Source organism: Clarias gariepinus, chromosome 10 (assembly GCF_024256425.1).
Source record: "Clarias gariepinus isolate MV-2021 ecotype Netherlands chromosome 10, CGAR_prim_01v2, whole genome shotgun sequence".
Taxonomy (NCBI): domain Eukaryota; kingdom Metazoa; phylum Chordata; class Actinopteri; order Siluriformes; family Clariidae; genus Clarias; species Clarias gariepinus.
The window spans coordinates 28,665,379-28,685,754 of record NC_071109.1 but is presented as its reverse complement, the minus strand read 5'-3'; the positions used below and the strand labels follow the sequence as shown (position 1 = coordinate 28,685,754).

General features: G+C 37.4%; 1 protein-coding gene across 1 annotated transcript in view; it reads right to left on the bottom strand.

Annotated features, from left to right (window-relative positions):
• Positions 1–4,659: 4,659 nt before the first annotated feature.
• The window catches only part of LOC128531579 (SH3 and multiple ankyrin repeat domains protein 2-like), a 51,147-nt gene continuing 35,430 nt past the window's right edge, over positions 4,660–20,376 (bottom strand). The window contains exons 4-9 of the mRNA XM_053505531.1: positions 20,199–20,270; positions 11,818–11,926; positions 8,953–9,104; positions 7,862–8,029; positions 6,743–6,859; positions 4,660–4,752 (exon numbers count right to left, since the gene is read on the bottom strand). Of these exons, the coding sequence (XP_053361506.1) occupies positions 4,720–4,752; positions 6,743–6,859; positions 7,862–8,029; positions 8,953–9,104; positions 11,818–11,926; positions 20,199–20,270 (651 nt within the window). The 3' untranslated portion in view covers positions 4,660–4,719. The remainder of the gene's footprint in view (positions 4,753–6,742; positions 6,860–7,861; positions 8,030–8,952; positions 9,105–11,817; positions 11,927–20,198; positions 20,271–20,376) is intronic.

Below are 20,376 nucleotides of genomic sequence, written 5' to 3'. Positions count from 1 at the left end.
CGAGGTGAAAAGATGGCAGACATCGTTCTTTTTACCTGAATCACTCAACCATCGGCACAATTTTAAAGAACAAGGACCAGATCATGGAACATGTTAGTTTTATACCGTGTAAAGCCAATTGTGCTAGCATCCTTGTACCAAGAAAATGTTTGTTGGACTTATGAACAAATTGGACTTACAAACAAGCATAAGTTGGGGACTTATTGGACATGGAAATGAACAAGATTACATAAATAAGTGTACAATCCTCTGTCCTGGACAGCGCAGAGGATCCCAAAACATAAACAAACCCAAGTACGGATGGATTTTATACACAAGGGTCAATATGGCCTCCATCGATACTTGACATTTATTATATGTTAAATGACATCCTGGCCCTGATTCCCTGTGTGTTTAGATGTAGAAATTAATTATTGTAGAAAATTATTAATTCATTCATCCTCTCTAACGATTATCCTGTATACAACAGGTGCCTGAAGCCTATCTCATGAAATAGAGGAACACCCTGGACAGGGTGCCAATCCAACGAAGGGCAAACACACACACACACACACACACACAGCAATCAGCCTAATCTGCATGTGTTTGGACTGTGGGAGGAAACCGGAGTACGTGGAGGAAACCCACCAAGCACCTGAAGTGGGACTTGAACCTGAGGCCACAGTGCTAACCACTATGCCACGGTGCCACCTTGAGTAGAAATGATGACATAAAATAAGAATAAACACAATAATTCAAAAATGTAAAAGAAAGAACTAAAAAGAAGAAATTAAATGCAAACATGCTTCCAAATATATGGTATATCTGACAAAAATATATATGTATTGCTATGTTTTTGAATGGTTTTTATTCATTAAGTTGTTTGTTTTGGTTTAATTGTTTGTTTTTTTCTTTTATGTTTTATTCTTAAATATATTTTAATATTTTTATCTTTCCCCAGAAATACCAGGAATAAATGCAAGGTTGTATACATATCAAATTATTTTGGTCATCCATCACGATGAGGACATTCAAAGACAAATTTGAAATCTAAAGATAGAGTTTGCTGCTGACCTGTGAGTCTGGTGCTGAATACATTTAGAAATAAACAACAAATGTAATAGCATTAAATCCCATCATGACCTTTTAAAAAAAAGCGGGGGGGGGGGGACAAAAACAAAGCCTGGAACAGCTGGCAATTTCCCAGGACTTTAACTCGAAAATTTACTGATTTGTACTTTGTCATGAAGGGTGCCAACACTTCTGAAGTCAGTACTGTATATAGCCACAGCAGAGCTTTAGGGTTCGAATAAAGCCTGGGAGCAATCGCCCTAGTGTTAATCTAGTGGTGTAAAGAGCATAAGTCATGCCGAATTCCCTGTAGAGGAAACAGAAGGGCGACACTCTGCCCGGCTGCTTTAAAACTGTGAGTGTTAACGACCTGCTGCCAGTTACACCAACTCTGCCAGTGCTAATGCTAACACTCTTTCTACTACTACAGCCAGTTCAGTTTTCTAAGGAAGCTAAGCTAGGAGACTGTAACAATTTTATGGGGCAATTCCATTAGGAAGAGTGTTAATCAGATCATGGGAAGAAAAAGTAGGCTTAATTTATAGTGTTCTTAAAAAACTATACTGATTCACTTAAACTCTATACTGTACATGCATACTCTCACTCTCACATCGTCCAGACCGCTTTATCCTGTATTAAGGGTTGCGGGGCCTGGAGCCTACCCCAGGAGACTTAGGGCGGAGTACATCCTGGACAGGGTGCCAATCTATCACAGGACACACACACACTTCAGACAATTTGGGAACGCCGAATAGTCTAATTTGCATGTCTTTGGACTGTGGAAGGTAAGGAAAACCCACCAAAAACAGGGAGAACATGCAAACTCCATGCACACAGAGACGGGAATCGAGTCTGGCCGGGAATCAAACCCGGACCCTGGAGGTCCAAGGCTGGGCATGGGAAAACCATAAAGAGGCACAAAAACTGTTTTGCAAGGAAGAAGAGTGAAAAAGAATGAGAGATGAAAGGACCACAAGAAAAAAAAGTCAGGAATAATTACAACATTACAGGCAATAATTGCTGATTTAATCATTTGTTCATTTTTTTTTTTATATATAATTACTATTTCAAATGTTTCATGTTAAAATTCACTAGTAAAAAATGGCACTGTTGCCATGCACCTCCAGGGTCCGGACTTGCTTCCTGCCGAGCGTCTGTATGCATGGAGGTTGCATGTTCTCCCCATGCTCCGTTTGTTTCCTCCCACAGTCCAAAGACATGCAGATTAGACTAATATAAGTTCACTATTTGCCCATAGTATGTTTGCCCTGCAATGGATTGGCACCCTGTCCAGAATGTACCAATGTATACAGTAGTACCCCCTGTGTACAGGATAAAGCTGTATACAGTAGATAATAAGTGACTGAGTGAGTGAGGGAGTTAAAAAAAAGTTTGTCGATTTAATGCCACATCCATGAGATTCTAAAATGTTGCACATAATTAGGATGTAAATGATGAAATGAATTTTGAGCATTTGTTTGTTATTGCTTGAAGATATTACATTAAAAGTTATTTAAATTGATTCACTGACAGAGCTTGTCCAGGCTCTGAGGCTTTTAGTTTACCAATCTGAGTCTAAATGTCATATCCATGAAGCTGGAACTGCTCTTTTTATGAAATCAAAGTAATCAAAAAAATCAGTCCACATACTGTTAGGAGTTTCCTGAACTATAAATGAGTCCAGATGTATTGCATGCACCCAGCTATAAAGCTAATCACCAATTTATAAATGAGCTCAGCTATAAAGATTACAGTTCAGAAGCATATACATTCTATAATCTCTCCAATATGTTATTTGTCTTTAATAAAATTCAGGGATGCTGTTAATGCTACCGTTACTGTTTAAAATGAATTAAAGGTATGATCCTGTATTGCAATTACAATTTAAACTAGACAATTTCAGATTTTTTTTTTCAGTTAAGTAAGATGACTTCTGGGTTCAATACGAAGTTGTGTGTGAGCGTGACTCCCAAATTTTAATCACAGTCTACCTATTTAGCTTTGCTGCATATTTGACATAATTATTTAATTAACACTGGAAACACTGCAATTAAAATGTATGTTAAAATAAAATGGGGGGAATCTGATGAGGCCTCGAACAAGTAAAACTAGCGATAGTGATCAGCCCGCACTGCCAGAGGAACCCAAGAGCCTTCATTTAGTCCTTCTCACTGACATGACGGAAGCAATACAGTACATTAAACTATACTGTAAAAGGAGAACTTAAATATGCTTTATCTGCAGTGAACACTATTGTGAAGGAAGGTAAATCCTTTTACCTATCACACAATGAACGCGTCTGCAAGGTTGAAGATAAACGACCTAAACAAACATAGCGACCGACTGGTGAGCGCTGAAGCCACCATAGCAACGTTACATCATGAAAACATGTTTTTTAAATAGATGACCTTGAGAAACTGTCATGGAGATCCACCCTAAGAGTAATCAGTGGAAGGTTCAGTAGAGAGGTTTCAACCGTCCCGAAAGGCAATCAAATGAGATCAATAGTGTTCTTGGTTGTTTTTCATACTTTCGAGATAAGCATCATATCATCATGCAGCAGAGGCAGGAGCTCAATGTTTTCTCATTTGACTTTAGTCCCGAGCTCGCGAGAAACAAGCAGCTTTTAACGAGGTAAAATCCATGCTTTGTGAAAAAGGGGTCAGGTTTGATTTTCTGTAGCCTGCCAGACTTCAGGTCACCTATGAAGGTTAAAAAACATTGTTTTGGTACACCAGAGGCAGCTCAGGAGCTTTACCACGCACATTAGGGAGAAGATCATGAACCGTAATGACATTAGTTTTATGCAGGATTGACACAAACTCCCATGGAAGTTAACTGATAACTTTTTTTACCCACATCACTATTCATTTTTTAGTCTAACCTGTGGAATTTGATCGGGCTGGAGTGTAATTTTCCATAACCTGATTAATAATAATATTTCATCAGCGATATGTAAATTTCCTGAATTTTCAACAAACTGGGACATACTGGACACTGTTGAGCAAATAAATAAATAAATACAATTATAGTTTTAGAAGGTTCTGTGTCAAGCAAAGAAAACATTAAAACTGTCCAACACAGTTAGTGCTGAACCATCAAGCTCGTGGAAAAAAAATGTGGTCAGAAAAAATCATAAATGAGCACAAATGGGGATCACTTAAATGCTTGATAAAGTAGCATTATTTACAAAAATCAACATATTCATACATGATATTCACAGAACATATTCACACACACACAATATGATGGACCAGGATTGGGACTAAACAGCTGTGTGATTGTAAGAAAGCCACTTTTTACTGAGACTAATCAGAAAAAAGGCTTTAGTCTGCAAGGGAGCATAAAAAAATGGACTTTGGGGCAATGGAAAAGGGGTATGTGGTCTGATGAATCCAGATCGACCCTATTCCAGAGCGGGAAAAGATAAGCAGATGAAGTGTTGCACCCATCATTCATAGTTTCCACTGTACGAGCCTCTGGAGGAAGTGTTATAATCTGGGGTTACTTCAGTTCGTCTGGTCTAGACTCAGCAACGTTATGTGGAAATAAAATGAAGTCATCTGATGACCTGAACGATAACTGAATGTTATCAAATCTATGGGGCTTTACTTCCCTGAGGGCACAGCCCTAGTCCAGGATTTCAATTGTGAAAGAGTGGTTCTGGGATCATGAGGAATCATTTCCACCACCATACCAAACCTAAGAAGACTGAAAGAAATATTAAAGTGTGCGACACTTTTGGATGAGCCAGGCATTGTACTGTAGCTAGCTTGGATTGCAATTTCTGACTGCAACGTGATAAGTTGCATACCGTTCAATCTAATTTTATGACATCACAGAAATGAACTTATGCTGCATTCACTTCAGATGGGAATTACAATACATCATCATTGGGAGCTTTCAGGCAGTCCTGATTTTTTATAACCGAAATTCGCTACATAAACGTGCTTTGAGTTGTAGAAAATAAGAAACGTATTCAGTTCATGAAGAATTACTGTGGATGCAATATACCACCCTTTCAGTTTAAATAAAATGATGAGGAAGACGTGTAAAGCAGTGTGTAAAAAGCCGTCGGATACACTGGGGCTGAGTTCTGCAAAACGGAGTTAAATGGTCTAAAATTCAGTTTTTTTGCCAGTAATTTATTTCGACATCTCTGCTTTAGGAAAACATAAATATAGTTTACCAAAACAACATGGAGATTTTTAGAAGACTTAAGATAAAGTTGCATAAACAGTAAGTTTAACTGAAAAAATTGGCCAGCAAAGTGTCATTGTCTCATTGAATAAGTATTTGAGAGTGTGGTCAGATACCAGGTAAAAATGTCTGCGATGCTTCTGCTTCATAACATCATCATCATCATCATCATCATCAAAACAGAAAAGAGCACTTAAACATTGAACAAAGTTTAAAAGGTTTAAATGGAATATGTAGAGTCAGTACATATATATATATATATATATATTCACACACTACAGCTCAACAGTTTGGGATCACTTTCTAACTCCCTGGTCGTTCCCAGTTTTTCTTTCTTTCTACACTGTAAAACAAACCTGAAGGCGTCCAAAATATACAATAATCTTCTTTGAACAGTTGATATGGAGATGTATCTGCTACTCTCTAATCTGAGGTGCTGTTTGTTAATCTTTGATTTCTAAAGCTGGTACCTCTAAATGAACTTCTCCTCTGCAGCAGTGGGAAGTCTTGGTTTGGGTAGGTCTTCATGAGAGACAGTTTCATCATGATGCTTTATGGGTTTTGCAAATGTACTTGACACAATACTGTTCTTGCAAGAACTGTTCCAGAACAGCTGACCTTCATGTCTTAAAATACCAATGAAATGTTGTTATTGGTACATAAATTATATGTTATTTTATAGTTTTGAAATCCCCAGAATTGTTGTAGAATGTAGAAAATAAATCAGTAAACAGGAGCAAAGAAATCTGCAAGTGATCCCAAACTTTTAAGCGGCACAGTACATAATACACACACTGAGGCCAATTTGGAAACACCAGTCAGCGTAACATGCCTTTGGTCCAGACTAGAATATGCACACAGACCAATGGTGAAATTTGAACCCCCAATTCTGAAGGTACGAGGTGACCATAATAACCTTTAAGTACAAAACTTTATTCATTCCTTTGCTTGTTCATTCATCCATTCATTTATTAATTCATTCATTTCTTTGTATATACCTGTTTTTATCAACAAACCAAAGCAGCCTTGTTTATTTAACAGAATAAAGAAGCTTTTGTTGCCTTTTGACTATCGGACTTAACCGTTTGGACCTAATAAATGTGCCGCGAGACAGTTCCCATCTCCCTTTACCCCCAACCCAGTGCACTGCCAGGAGATAGAGCTATTAAACAGTAGAACTCCTGTGCCAATAGTCTGGAGCACTCAACTGTAATGAAGCAACCACCCTCTACTTCAGCCCTCAGCCCTCAGGGGTCACTGATGAATCTCCCCAAACTGTAATGGAGACATGCAAAGCAATCACACAGCATCTTATCATTACTACCCAAACGAACCCCATCCGGCTGGAGGAAATGACTCTGACACTCACATACACACAGGCTCAAGGGGTGATTTAAAGACCTTAAATGGTTCCAATAAAAAGTAAAAGGTGTTACTATGAATTGTCTGTGTGTGTGTGTGTTTGTGTTTGCAGTGAAAAGAGTGTGTTTACCTGTTTATAGAGGGCACAGATATGGAGTGCTGTGTTCCCAGAGGCGTTCTGGACACGCATGTCAGCTCCGTAAAACAGGAGGTGCTCCAAGTGCTGGACATGACCGTATCGACAAGCCTGGAACACACACACACACACGCACACAATTCTTTGTTTGTACCTTTTGAAACCAGATAGACAGGATAGATTTTAACATTACTTATAGATTTGAGAGCGAAGGTTTACATCCCCAATGCTTTTTGAACAGCAATAAATACACACAATGTACATACAAGAAAACAGAATTCCAAGAAATTACAAAGCACGCGTGGGTGTATCCTGGAACGATACAACGAGACAACATACAGTACTAGTCGAAATCAGCAGAAAAATAGTATGAAACTATATTTTGCTCTGACCCTTGTGGTCTGATTCGCAGAAGGCAGCGTGTGACATCTGGCAGAATTACAACAGAGATATGAAAAGAAGTTGTGAAAAATATGACCGAATGGATCCAAAAGGTGATGAGTGGATATGAAGGAGGTTGGATGCGGTTATATAGGCGAGATATTTGAGAATATTTATGTTACATGCAAAAAAAACAAGAAAATTCAATAGCAACATTTTACACTACAGTATATGATCATTTTTTTTCTAGTTATCACCGCAACTGTTTTGTTGATTAGTATATAAATGATGTGTCTCTTAATTATTAAGAAAATGTCTCCTAATTTCGCAATTAACTGTAATGTAGATAGGATTCATATTACAGCACAATGATTTATCTGACATAAATCGGGCAACTGTCCAACTCCACACCTGGCCACAAGATGTCAGTGTGAAACAGCAGCGGTCAGGATCGCTAATGACGCTTGTCTCCTCAAACCACAGTTTATAAAACACATCAGCAGATGATTGACAGAGGACAAAAAAACAAACAAACATGATTTAGCATGGTGCCAGACCAGAACACCTCCCATGCTCCTTGGCATTGTGTCTGGAACAGTACTAGAGCGACGAACACTTTTGTTGGTGCTTTGATGATGTTGGTTCCTCGTCTAGCTTTCATCATAGTTGCTCTTAATATATGACACAATGTACCATGATTTATTTTTTTCAAAATGCAATTCTGATCGTTACCTGGTGGATTTCGTACCAGCCGTTCTCATCGTGGCAGGTCAAAGAGGCTTTGGCACGTAGTAACATTTCACAGCAGCTTGGATCGCCCCCTACTGTCACCGTGTGGTAGAGCGGAGTCAGACCCTGACCGTCCTTGTAATCCGGAGACGCTCCTAATTCCAACATGGCCTACAGGATCACAAAATGGATATTTATAACCGCAGCTAAAGCTTAACAAAGAAATTGTAATTGTAATTCCTTTTGTTTTACTTTATATTCAAAGCCTAATAAGAAAATAAGGCGTAAAAAGTCCCTTTTAAGATTTCCACATTTTATAATGTTGCACACTCAGCTTAAATTTAATTTAAATACTTTTCCCCCTCATAATTATACACACAATATTCTATGATACAAAAGAAAAAAACAGGTGTCTTTTGTTAATTTATTAAAAATAAAACCTGACATATCTCATTTACATACATATTCAGACCCATCACTTAGTCCTGGTTAAATGAGTGCTGCAGTGATGGTTGTCTTTCTGTCAGGTTCTCCCACCTCCATTTCATTTAGAGTGACCCTTTGGTCCTTCGTTACCTGTCCGACTAAGGTCCTTCATCCCAATTACGCAGTTTGGTTGGGTGCCCAGATCTGGAAAGACTGATAATTGTTTCTTTACTCTTTTAAAAGTGGAGGATACTGTGCTGCAGAGATTTTCTTGTATTCTTCTCTACAATCCCACCCTGCAGGTCCACAGATAATTCTCTTGACCCTGTGGCTTTGTCTTGACTATGACATACACCGGTGACACCATATAGACAGGTGCGTCCCTTTCCGAATCATGTCCAGTGAACACACTTAGGTACATGTGGACTCTAATTCTGTTATAGAGGTACTTCAAGGACCAATGATCGGACCAAAGCTCAATTGCAAGTGTCATAACAAAGAGTTGGGATACTTATGTAAATGGAATACTTCAGTTAATTTTTTTTTTAATAAATTAACAAAACACCTGTTTTGTAAAGAATCGGCACTGGATATTCCCCGTCAGTCCTGTATATACAGCACTAGCTGATAAAATGCTAAAACATTAAGTAAGAGGAAAACGGTGCCACCTTAAGAGTGATCTGGTTCTTGGCCCGGGCGGCTTTATGCAGCGCAGTCATGCCGTCCCGAGAACGGAAATCTAAATGAGCTCCTCCGTTCTTCAGCGCTGCGATCATCTCCACCATGTTGTCCAGATGGGCCGCCAGTGTCAAAGGAGTCTCTGACAAAGACAGCAAGGATAAGATCAATGAATTGTTCATGAAATTATGATATGAATAAAGAAATGTACAGATCTACCCATGTACTGTACATCATTTCCTAAATGATGGAAAGTTCATTTTAAAGTAGATGAAACTAAACATTCTTGCATTCTTTTGAATAGCACTCCCATGCTGCTTATGAATTGTTTCATAATATGATTCAAAATGTATTTAGAAGAGTTGGAGGATTTTTTTCCATGAAGGGTAATGGATAGAAATGGTGTGTATTGTGATAAGTGGCATCTGCGCTACAAACACTATAAACTGATACAATAAACATAAAAGTTATTGATAATATAGAGATTACTAAAATAATTCTATATATTATGATGTTGAAAAATATCAGATCCGTCTGGATTTGAGTGAGTCCAGGCCGGTACCGTGCACGTTCCTTTGTTGTACTGTATATACAGCCAAAACAACAAAGTCCTGCCTGAAAGCCTCATGCTCCAGAGTCAGCTGTTAATGAGCCTGAATTCACGCATATTTTTGCTGACCCCATACAAAGCAAAAAAATAACCTGTTTGAAGGTTTTATAATGGCCCGGCTGTGAAAAGCACCTTGTTTTGAAAGGAAAGTGACAGGTCTAATGGAGCATTAAATGAATCCATCATAATCCCACCTGAGATTGGTATCAAGGGAATGAACTGAAATCAGTCAGGGATGAAAAAGGGGAAGAACCTGGGTGGTTTTCACAGTACAGCTAAGACAAAAGGTGTATTTAAAGTAATTTAAATGTAATGTGTAAGAAACTATTTTAATGTGAATAAGGAATTTAATGTAATATTTTTAGGGTGTGAACAGAAAAACATAATCATAGCCCTGCTTCTTTTGTTACATGTCACAGTGTTGCAAGTTAGCTGTGTCTGACTTTAAGGTTGCATCATTCATAGATTTCTAGACTGCTGTGTGCAGCACATACTTAGGTTTAGCTATGTGTGTGTGTGTGTGTGTGTGTGTGCGTGTGTGTGTCCCTCCTCTGGCTGCCTTATACTAGTTTTTTCTTTTGTGAATGACACGAAGGAAACCCTGAAGGAGACATTTTAAGCCATAAAAAGCAATTTATGTTGATAATAAACTATTTTATGTGCTTTTATGTCTAAGAAAAATCTCCTTGCTTGTTAGGAAATACAGTATATATACTACTTATAGTCGATGAAACACAATGCATAACCTTTTGTACAAAAAATGCAATACATCCAAGAAAATGTGACCATGTACAGGAAAAACGTCATAATAATAGGCCAAGGTATTTTATTTATTGTCTTGAGTTCACATAAACTAGTCACTGTAGAAAACTAGCTGGCTAAACTGCTAGCAATTTGGCTAGCCTTTGTCACGTGAAGACACATGCTAAGATTAATGAAAATACGTTCTTTTTTCTTGATGTAAGCATCTTTTTTAGTGGTGTCTTTAGCGGTAAGTTAACCTGTCAACTTAGAAACTGCTGTAATATAAGAGGAATAAAACACTTTGTGATGTTATAGGAAAAATAATAAGGATGTTAAGAGTAACTCTGCTTTGAATTGCGCCACAAAATAGTCACTCTCTCATCATCTATACGGCTTTATCCTGCATACAGGGTCATGGGGGGTCTAAAGCCTATCCCAGGAGACTTAGGGCATGAGTCTGCCCTAGACTCACAGGGTGCCCATCCATCGCTGCCACATCATACTCTTATTGTGTTATTTATTCTTTTATTATTTATTATTATAACAGCACAACTTTTGATTCCATTATTTTCCTTGTTCAACTCATTCAGGGTTGGGACCGGCACTGCATCCAGTTGCTGGGGTTTGGTCATTGGTTGGGAATTGAACCCAGGCCTTCCGCACGGCAGGTGAGAAACCTACCACCGAGCCACTAGTGCCCCCTTGATGTTACCTTAATTATGTTAAATGGTCATTGGATTTTTTTTTTTATCATATTATTTTTTTTTACTTTGTCCCCTTTTATCCTAGGCGCACCACATTTGTTACTTGATTCGCAAGATCTGGCACATGTTTTTACACCAGATGCTGTTCCTGTTCCTGAGACCAACAGTGCATGCAGTGACTGGGTTGTAACGGGAGTAGGGTTAAGCATCTTGCCCAAGCACTCAACAGTGGTGATCCGGCAGTGGTGGGGCTCAAACCCCTGATATCTGATACTAAATACAGCAAGTAATCTCATACACTTGCCCTTAACACAAAGCGGTTATTAATTATAGAGACATTGTGAAAAACATATTTTGTTTATGTCTCAGCTGATTCATCGAAAAACATATTCCTCAGTAATTACAGTGAAACTAAATAGAAATTGTCATAATTGCAAGGCTAAGACCGACAAAGACTTACTATTTCCTATTGCCTAATTACCTTTGGACACACTGGAGTCATACTGTATGAACAATGTTTTGATGCATCATTAGGTGCTAGTTAAACCAGAACTAATAAGATATAAAGTGGCAGTTTAAAGGGTTCAAAAAGCTTATGGCACATTATTCAACCCTAGTGGCCAGCTCTCACCAAGTTACATAGAACAGTAGAGATCCCAGATGAACATTACAGACTTATCAACACTATTCATTATACTGTATACTAGAACAACTATAAGTGGTTGTGCAGCCTGTACTGCATCTCAGAACTGGTGTAAAACCCATGAGCAGTATTTTCTCACAGATGAATGATGTACCTCCGGTGTCTGAGTCATGGTAGTTGGGGTCGAGACCTCGTTCCAGCAGCTTTGTCACTTTATCCACCTGGTGTTGCTGGATGTGTTCGAGAAACTTCTTCAGGTTGGCCTGAGAGAGAGAGAGAGAGAGAGAACAAAGTGTGCTGTATGATGTCAGTTAAGGGGATTTTAAAGGTGCCATATTATTCTTCTTACACATTTTAACAAGTTGTTAATTTACTACTCCAGCCAAAAAACCACTCAGACCATGCTAAATTTAAATCCTGCAATTCCTTTTATTTTATTACAGGTTCAGACACACTGTTTTAGAGTCTGTAGTTGTAAATGCTAAAGAGCTACTGCCCCAAGACCATTTGTCAAAGTGTATTTCTTAATTAATCAGGATGCGAGCAGAGGAGGGCTACGCAAATGTCTGCCTTTTTATTATCTTGCCTGGAATGATGTCATACCAGGTGGCAAATTTAATTTATGGACAAAAAAAAAAAAGAAAGAGATGGTTTATTTTTTCTCCTTTTGTGTCATAATGCGGACACAACGACCTGCAATGATTAAAAAAAAAAAAAAAGCTTAATAGGTGCCCTTTAATGGCAAGTGCTACACATTTAATTATTTATTATTACAGTTTTTTTTTTTTTTCATAAAAAGTCATGGGCAGTCATGGCAGTAAATTTGATTGAGAGACACAAAGGAAGAGAAAGAACAGAAAGACAGTTAGAGACATTTAGAGACAGCCGGGAACGAGGGCTGTTTAATGAGTCAAACCGATTGAAGTGGCATGAAAGGACTGGGTGCTGGATTAAGTGAGCGAGTGACTGATTGACTGAGTGACTGAGACACAGTGTGCGTGGTGACTGAATGAGTGACTGAGTGAGAGAAAAATTGGGACCCTCTTTTTACCCACCAGCCCATGTGAGCCCAGGGACATATATGCCGTTTTACCAAACCCAGTTAAAAATAGACAGCAGGAGACAGCTCCCAGTATAGATAGGGGAGGAAGGGGGAATGGGGTGGGAGAGCGAGAGATAGACAGGGACCACTGGAGACCGCACCCTCTGATCATTTTGCTGCCAAACACACATAGATGCCCACACACACACATTCCCATACAGTACACAAACCTCCCCGAAGAACGATATCAACACCTTGCCAAAGAAGACAGCAGGTCAGAAAGAATCTCTACATTCTGTACATAATAAGGAAGAAAATCGAAAGAGCTTTTAAAAATTAACAAACTTCATCTTGCAACCAACAAATTCCCCACTTAAACAAATCGATAAGAACTAAAAAAATAAAAATAAAATAAATCAGCAGACATGGACAAACACACCTTCAGGCTGGTATTTAAAGACAAACTCCTCTATAAGACTCATACATAGACTATATTTATACTGTAATATTTGTACCCTGCTTAGCGATCATAGTGCTAATTTGCTGCTTGCTTGGTCCTGATTTCCTTTGTTCCTGTGGAACTATACGCCATGCCAATTGTCACAGGGGGCACTGCTATTGCTAGCGGATTTTAAATAGTGTTTAACGGGGCGAAAAAAAATTAACGATTTCATACAATGTGTAGTGCTTAGTTACTGTAGAATGATCTAATCTAATTAGGCATGCACCAAAATATTTCTGCATTCTGGTCCATGTCTGATTAGATTAGATAAGATTAGATTAGATAAGATTAGATTAGATTGAACTCTATTGTCATTGTTCAAAGTACATGTACAAAGCCAATGAAATGCACTAAGCATCTAACCAGAAATGCACAAGTGGGCTATGTATGTATAATAAATAACAAATGTAGTTAGTGTGAGAATGGGTCCATATGTACAAGAGCAAAAGTGAATTACTGTATGTACAGAAGGTGTAGTAGGTAATATTGATAGGGTATACTGTATATATATCGTATGGCAATAAACTGTATATCCTTGCAAACATTGATTGTGCAGTGAATATGTTGTTTATGTGATGACGTTCGATAATTCATACTCCACACTTTCTGCGCTGACAATAACCAGACAAGATCAACATGTTTTCATTGTCATAACCCTGTCAATAACAACCGAAAAACACAATCAACCGAACAAACAAATCATTTCATAATATCTGTGGAAAACTGTGTGAATGATCCTCCCTTCAGAGTGTAGCTTACAGACCACTACAGAAGACAAGAAGAACAAATTCATCTTTTAGCCACATCGATAAGAAGACAACAACCTTTGCTCCAAGCGGTGTCTCTGTACATTTCATTCCAAATCTACCAAAATTGTCTATTTAACCCTATTCAGTGTTTGGAGGATTTTTCAGGTTATTTATCAGACTATGCCAGTAGTATGGCTTAGTGGTTAGCACTGTAACCTTGAACCTCCAGGGTCCGGGGTCAGTTCCTGCCTCAGGGTCTGTCTGCATGGACTTTGCATGTTCTTCCCGTGTTTGGTGGGTTTCCTCAGGGTACTCCGGTTTTCTTCCACAGTCCGAAGACATGCAGAATAGGCTAACTGACATTCCCAAATTGGCCGTAGTGTGTAAATGTGTGTGTTTACCAGAGGTCCTACCATGGTCATATAAATGGTAATAAATACAATGTTCACCAAAGGCTGGACGACAAAGGTTCTTAGATGAAAGGATGGATGGATGGATGGATGGATGAATTTTTTAAACAAGATCTGAAATAGTGTTTTTTTTTCAGGATAGGATATAATAAACATACAAAAACCTACATTACCATTTACAGCATATTGCAGATACCCTTATCCTTTTGACTCACAGAAGTGCTTTAAAGGTTCTATCAATAAATACATACTCATATTAGTTTGATAGGTTATTGACTTTGAGTATTATCAGTCAAAATGAAGATGCGTCAGTCAGTTTGTTTAAATGATGTCATGCTAGTCCAACTTCCTTTCCGCTGCTCCCATCAAGGGGTCGCCACAGCGGACCATTCGATCTGCACACAACTTTGACACTTCCTGACGCGACCTTTCCATTTTAACTGAGCTTGGGACCAGCACTGCATGCAGTGGTTGGGTAGCATGGGGATGTGGCAACCACCGACAGCGGGGCTTGAACCTGGATTCTCAAATCCCCAAACCAACAAGCAAGCGCATTAGCCGCCCAACTCACCACTCCCCCCTACATCATATCAGTCCAACTAAAACCTTTATAAAAGACTTTTATAATAGATGTAAGCATGTTAGATCAACTGAAATTGTAAATCTCACTTCTCAAAGTTGAACTAGCATACCGATGTACTGTAATGCGGTTGAGAGTCAAACTACACCCTAAAATTATAGGTCAATCGTACACAAAAATCTGTTTGCGGCTAGCTAACTTGTTTGTCAAGTGTTTGATCTGGGAATACAAACAAGTTGAAATAGGGCATATCGTCACCTCTTAGTAAAGTCGGAAACATTTTGGTCAATAATTTGATTCGCCTGCTGTGCTTGCATAATAGGACAAGGACAGTAGTCCAATCAAATGTCCTAGTAGAGCTACAATATGAACATATAACTGTGCAGATAAACGTAGTAAGTGTTTCTAAATCTGATGTGGGCAGCTACAGGAAGTCAATAGAGGCAGCAAGGAAATGGAGTGGTGTGGGAAGATTTAGTATGGTTGAAAGCAGCTGCATAGTGGAGACGGAGCAAGATTCTATAAAGTAATTGGACACTCAGGCCACTCTTACATATGTATGAATTCCGCAGCATTGGAAAACAATGTCACACTTTTCAGCAAACATTTTACAAAAATATTTCAAAAGTAAACTGCATGGCTGAAAACTTCACCACTGAGAAGTTAATAAGCATAATACTTTAAGAGCCTTTGATTGGGCAATTAGTGTACTGAAAAATAGGCTTTAGCTAGCAACAATTATTTTAACCCTAACTATTACAACCATGTCACCAGGTCATGGAATAGATGTTCCTCTGTTTCAGAAACAAAGCAAACAACTAAGGAACTTGCTGAACTTACTGGAATTTGGTTAAGAACTGTCCAAAATATTCTCAAAACATGGACGTTAGTGTTAAACTCTGAACTTTATGAAGGTAATGTGCTGAAAAAAAAACATAAATGATTGTAATTGGCGATCACTTAAATGCTGGGTGAAGTTACAAATCACAGCTACTGTATGTTTAATAGGGAAATGAAGAACAATTTCATATATACACACACACCATGGGAATTTACAGGATTGGGACTAAACAGTAGTCCGGCCATAAGAAAACCACTTGTTAGTGAGATTAATCAGAAAAAAAGGCTTAAATTTAATGATTAGCTTAAACACGTTGATGCAATGAAAAACAATGTGGTGCATCAGGGTAAGAAACAAGCTCATGAAGCAATGGACCCATCATACATAGTTTCCACTGTATAAGCCTCTGGAGGCGAGGTTATGATCTTGGGATCTGAGATCTTGGTTCAGTCGGTCAGGTCTAGACTCATTTCAGCAACATTATGCGTTAAGAAAATGAAGCCAGCTGACGACCTGAATGTACTGAATGACCAGGTGATCACGTCAATAATCAGTTTCCCCTTGATTGCACCACTATATTCCATGACTCAAATTGTGAAAAAGTGGTTCCGAGATCATGACAAATCATTTCCACATATTAACTGGACGCCACAGAGCCCTGACCTTAACCATTGAAAGTCTTTGTCTGGTCTTTTTTAAGGATGACATCATCTCAGGAAAAATTTTGCTTTTAATTAAATTCAATAAAAAAAATTTAAACAAGCGGCATTATCAAAAGCAGCTTATTATATAGGAATCCAAATTCTTGATATAAATTGAAAAATGTAAGAAATGCATAGATTTTCAGGGCCCTTGCACCACACTGAATACAGGGACATCCTAAGTACAGTTGTCATTTGAGGGTAACTGAATTTCAGTGCAGCACAACTGAAAAGTATAATAAAAAAAAACATCCAATGTGACTGGAAATTGCATTCTGACCATTCAGGGTTTTTTTTTTTTTTTTACTTTTTTTTATTTAAAAGCAATATCCCTGGGCACATTTCTTTACTAAAGAGATTGAGCGATGAAAAAGCAATATAATGTGTTCTATCTTAAAATGGAATCTCAGAGTAAAATGCAAGGCAGCGCGGTCTGCTTTTAAAGGTGAATAACATTTATGAATTCAGTGTTTAAATCTTAAAAAGCATTCAACCTTTGTTTTTTTTTTATTTAAGAGATTCTAAGTTGAAAGAGAAATGAACAGAACAAGGTTGTCACTGATGAAACATAATAGCAAATGTGTGCAATGCATTTCATGTATGCAGTAAAATTTTCCCATACAAAATTTTATCCATATTCCCAATAAAGGGGGATGATTTATATAAAACTACACTATAGATATATTAGTTGCCCAATATGGCCACAATTATTTAAACAAAATAATAATAGTAATAATAATAATTTTATTCCATGAAATAGAATGAAGATAGAGTGGGAGATATCAAGATTAACCAAGGTAATAAGCAAAAATCTTCCATTTAGCATTTTATCTGATTGGCTAAAAGTGTATTAGATTACTTATTAAAAATGATTTTTCAAATGTAAAAGTCTTTTCATTTTCTAGGTCGTGGATATGAAAAGATGTGACATTTCTAAGAAACTGGAAGTGGGTTAAAGCAAATATTCATCTTTTTGTAGAGGAGTCAGACAAGCTTCCTCGATCCAGGAAGATACATACAGTGCTGCGCAAAAGTCTAAGGCACATGCAAATAACTGCTGCAGAGTACAAATGTCTTCAAAAAAACATTTCAATATTAAAAACATACTATAAAAGCAGTAAACAGTAAAGAATAAAATTATGGAAATAGTGTGATGATGTAAAAATGATTCTCTATATATTAACTGTCAATGAATTAAATAATTTAGTGTTCCGATGTACTCTGCCGTTTACTCTGTTTTCAACGTTTCTACACTAACTAATACTAACTAATAGACACTACAAGAAAAAACGTTCAAAAATGTATTTTAGAAAATATTCACAATATACAATAAAATATTGTATTAATATATTAAAAATACATAATGAATTGCTGCTTTTCATACACAGAGACATATATTCAAATATATTATTATTTGTATTGTATATAGGCTATGTAAGTACAGTGAAACCTCGGATTGCGAGTAACGCGGTTTGCGAGTGTTCCCTGCAAGACGAGCAAAGTCTTGGTTTACAAGTAGCGAGTATTACGTATTAGCATGCGCTTCTTCTTTTGCACAGAGCATCACATGATCACAACTGAGCCAATGTTTTTTCTCTCCCTTGTGCAACGGAATTGTGAGTAATCATCTCCCCTGCTGGGTCTTAGTGCGTGTCTCTCACTCTTACTTTTATGTACTGTTTACTATAACACTGTGACCATGTGTGTGCATGTAAAACATATTTTATCTCGTGTTTGTAACCGTGTGTGTACAGCGCGCATGTACGGTCTAATTAGAAAATCTTATTAGAAAAGTTAAATATCCAATTTTTCCCCCTTTGTTGTTATGTTTGTGCGCACGCGTAATTTGCTAATTTGGTAATTTTTCCGACAAAACAGTCTTTCCGTTAATGTGCGTATGTGTGTGTCCGTTAATGTGTGTGTGTAAATCTGTCAGGATTTATTTTTACTTTTTTAAAGGGAAAGCGCAGATTATTTTTGTATGATTTATATTTTGTATGTTTTTTTTATATATTTAATTTTTATGATTAAATTTATCTATTTCTTTATATTTGTTTTACAATATGCTTATATGTTAATGTAGTTCAAACAAAAAGTAAAAGTGTGTCTATTATTGTTAAACATGCATAAATTTTCAATAAAGTTTAAAAAAAACAATTGTAAATATATATTAATTATTTATTAATAAATATAAGCACTGGTTTCCTGCAAATTATATATTTTATTATGTATTATATATTATTAAACTATAGTCTCAGGTACAATTAGTGCAGTTTTATAAAGAAATGATCTACTTAGGTTTATTAAACATCATGCAGAACCAGCCAGTTTGTTGCATCTGCTCCCTTTTTCATGCATGCATGCAAAATAATAATAATAATTATAATAATAATAATAATAATAATAATAATCTGACATTCTCTGAAAAGTATATATATATTTTTTGGCCTGTAAATATTTTTAAAGTAAAAAAATTAAAGAGTTCCTAAGGCTTTTGCATAGTATTATAGCTTCACATTATCAAGTTTTTTAACCATCATAGACTTGGTTTATAGTTTTTCCTTAAAGGTCTCATATTTTTCTATTTCTAATTACAGAGGTCTCAGAGCGCCACCAAATTGTGTGTGTTAATGTGTGTGAGAAATTTACCTTATATAATGTACTGTGGTTTTTATACCTCACATCTGTGTTTCACATTTCTTCCAAATGCACAGTTTCAGTGTGATGAATTAATGAGCTGCTGCTGAGCCACACCACTGACGAGAACAACAGAGCTGAGCAAGAAGGCAGAGGAGGGGGATCTTCTTATATGAGGTCACAATAGGGGGGGATCTAATTGGCTTGTTTAAACTATAGACAATACAAAAAGAAAAAAAGGAATGGAATGTTGTTGTTTGTTTTCTCTCATGTTTTTTTTTATTTATCCTTGAGACCAATCTCAAAGTAAAATTTGCATAATAGGTCCACTTTAAAGGCTAGTGTCTTCCGGAGCAGACACCCACCACCTTATTAAGGGAGTCCAAAAGCACAAAGCTAGATGAGCTAAAATGCCTGCTAACAGAGGCAGAATGAGATCGAACAGGCCAAGCAATAAAGCATGACCACAAGAAAACAAAGCTCAGTCCAACTGCAATGAAAGACCCTCGCAATTAAACCCTCACATCAACTGGAGGCATAAAAAGGAGGATTCGCACCGGTGACCGCCTCTGGAAGGAGCTGGGAATCAAAGCGTATGTAAATACAGTACAGGAGCTTGATACATTATGTATGAATACTAGAATTGAAATTAGATATTCCTTTATACTTGGTTTCTCATGAAGAGTTTTTTTTCTTCTTCTTGATTCCTGTTCCAATACAACTGACTCCGCATGCGATTAAACATATTTATTTTAATCAAAATATGCAGGATTCGTTTTAGTGCTGATGATAGCACAATTTAATGCCGACACCACCCCGTTAACTGACGGATGCATTTCATAACTCGATGCATTATGCTGTTCAAGACAACTTTGCATAATAAGACAAAAGATGTTGCATAGTTTTGATCTAATCACTGCAAAACATGCAAGGACTCAATGTGTATTTTAGACCTAAACATGTAGAATCAGCTTTCTGCTTATTAGGGGGGAAAAAAAAACATCAACATTGTCCAAACTGAAGATATTGAATTTGCGTCGGGGTAACATGATCCACGTATAACGAAATCTCACCTGTGTATGAAGCTTTTCAATCTGCTTTTCATTGACGTTGGCATGCTGGTACACTCGGCTCTTGTAGCGAAACTGAGAAAAACAAAAGCAGGGAATGAACAGCAAGACATATCCATTAATGCATTAACTCCCACAGCCTGGACAAAAAGAATTGCATATCCTGCTGCGTGTTACTGTA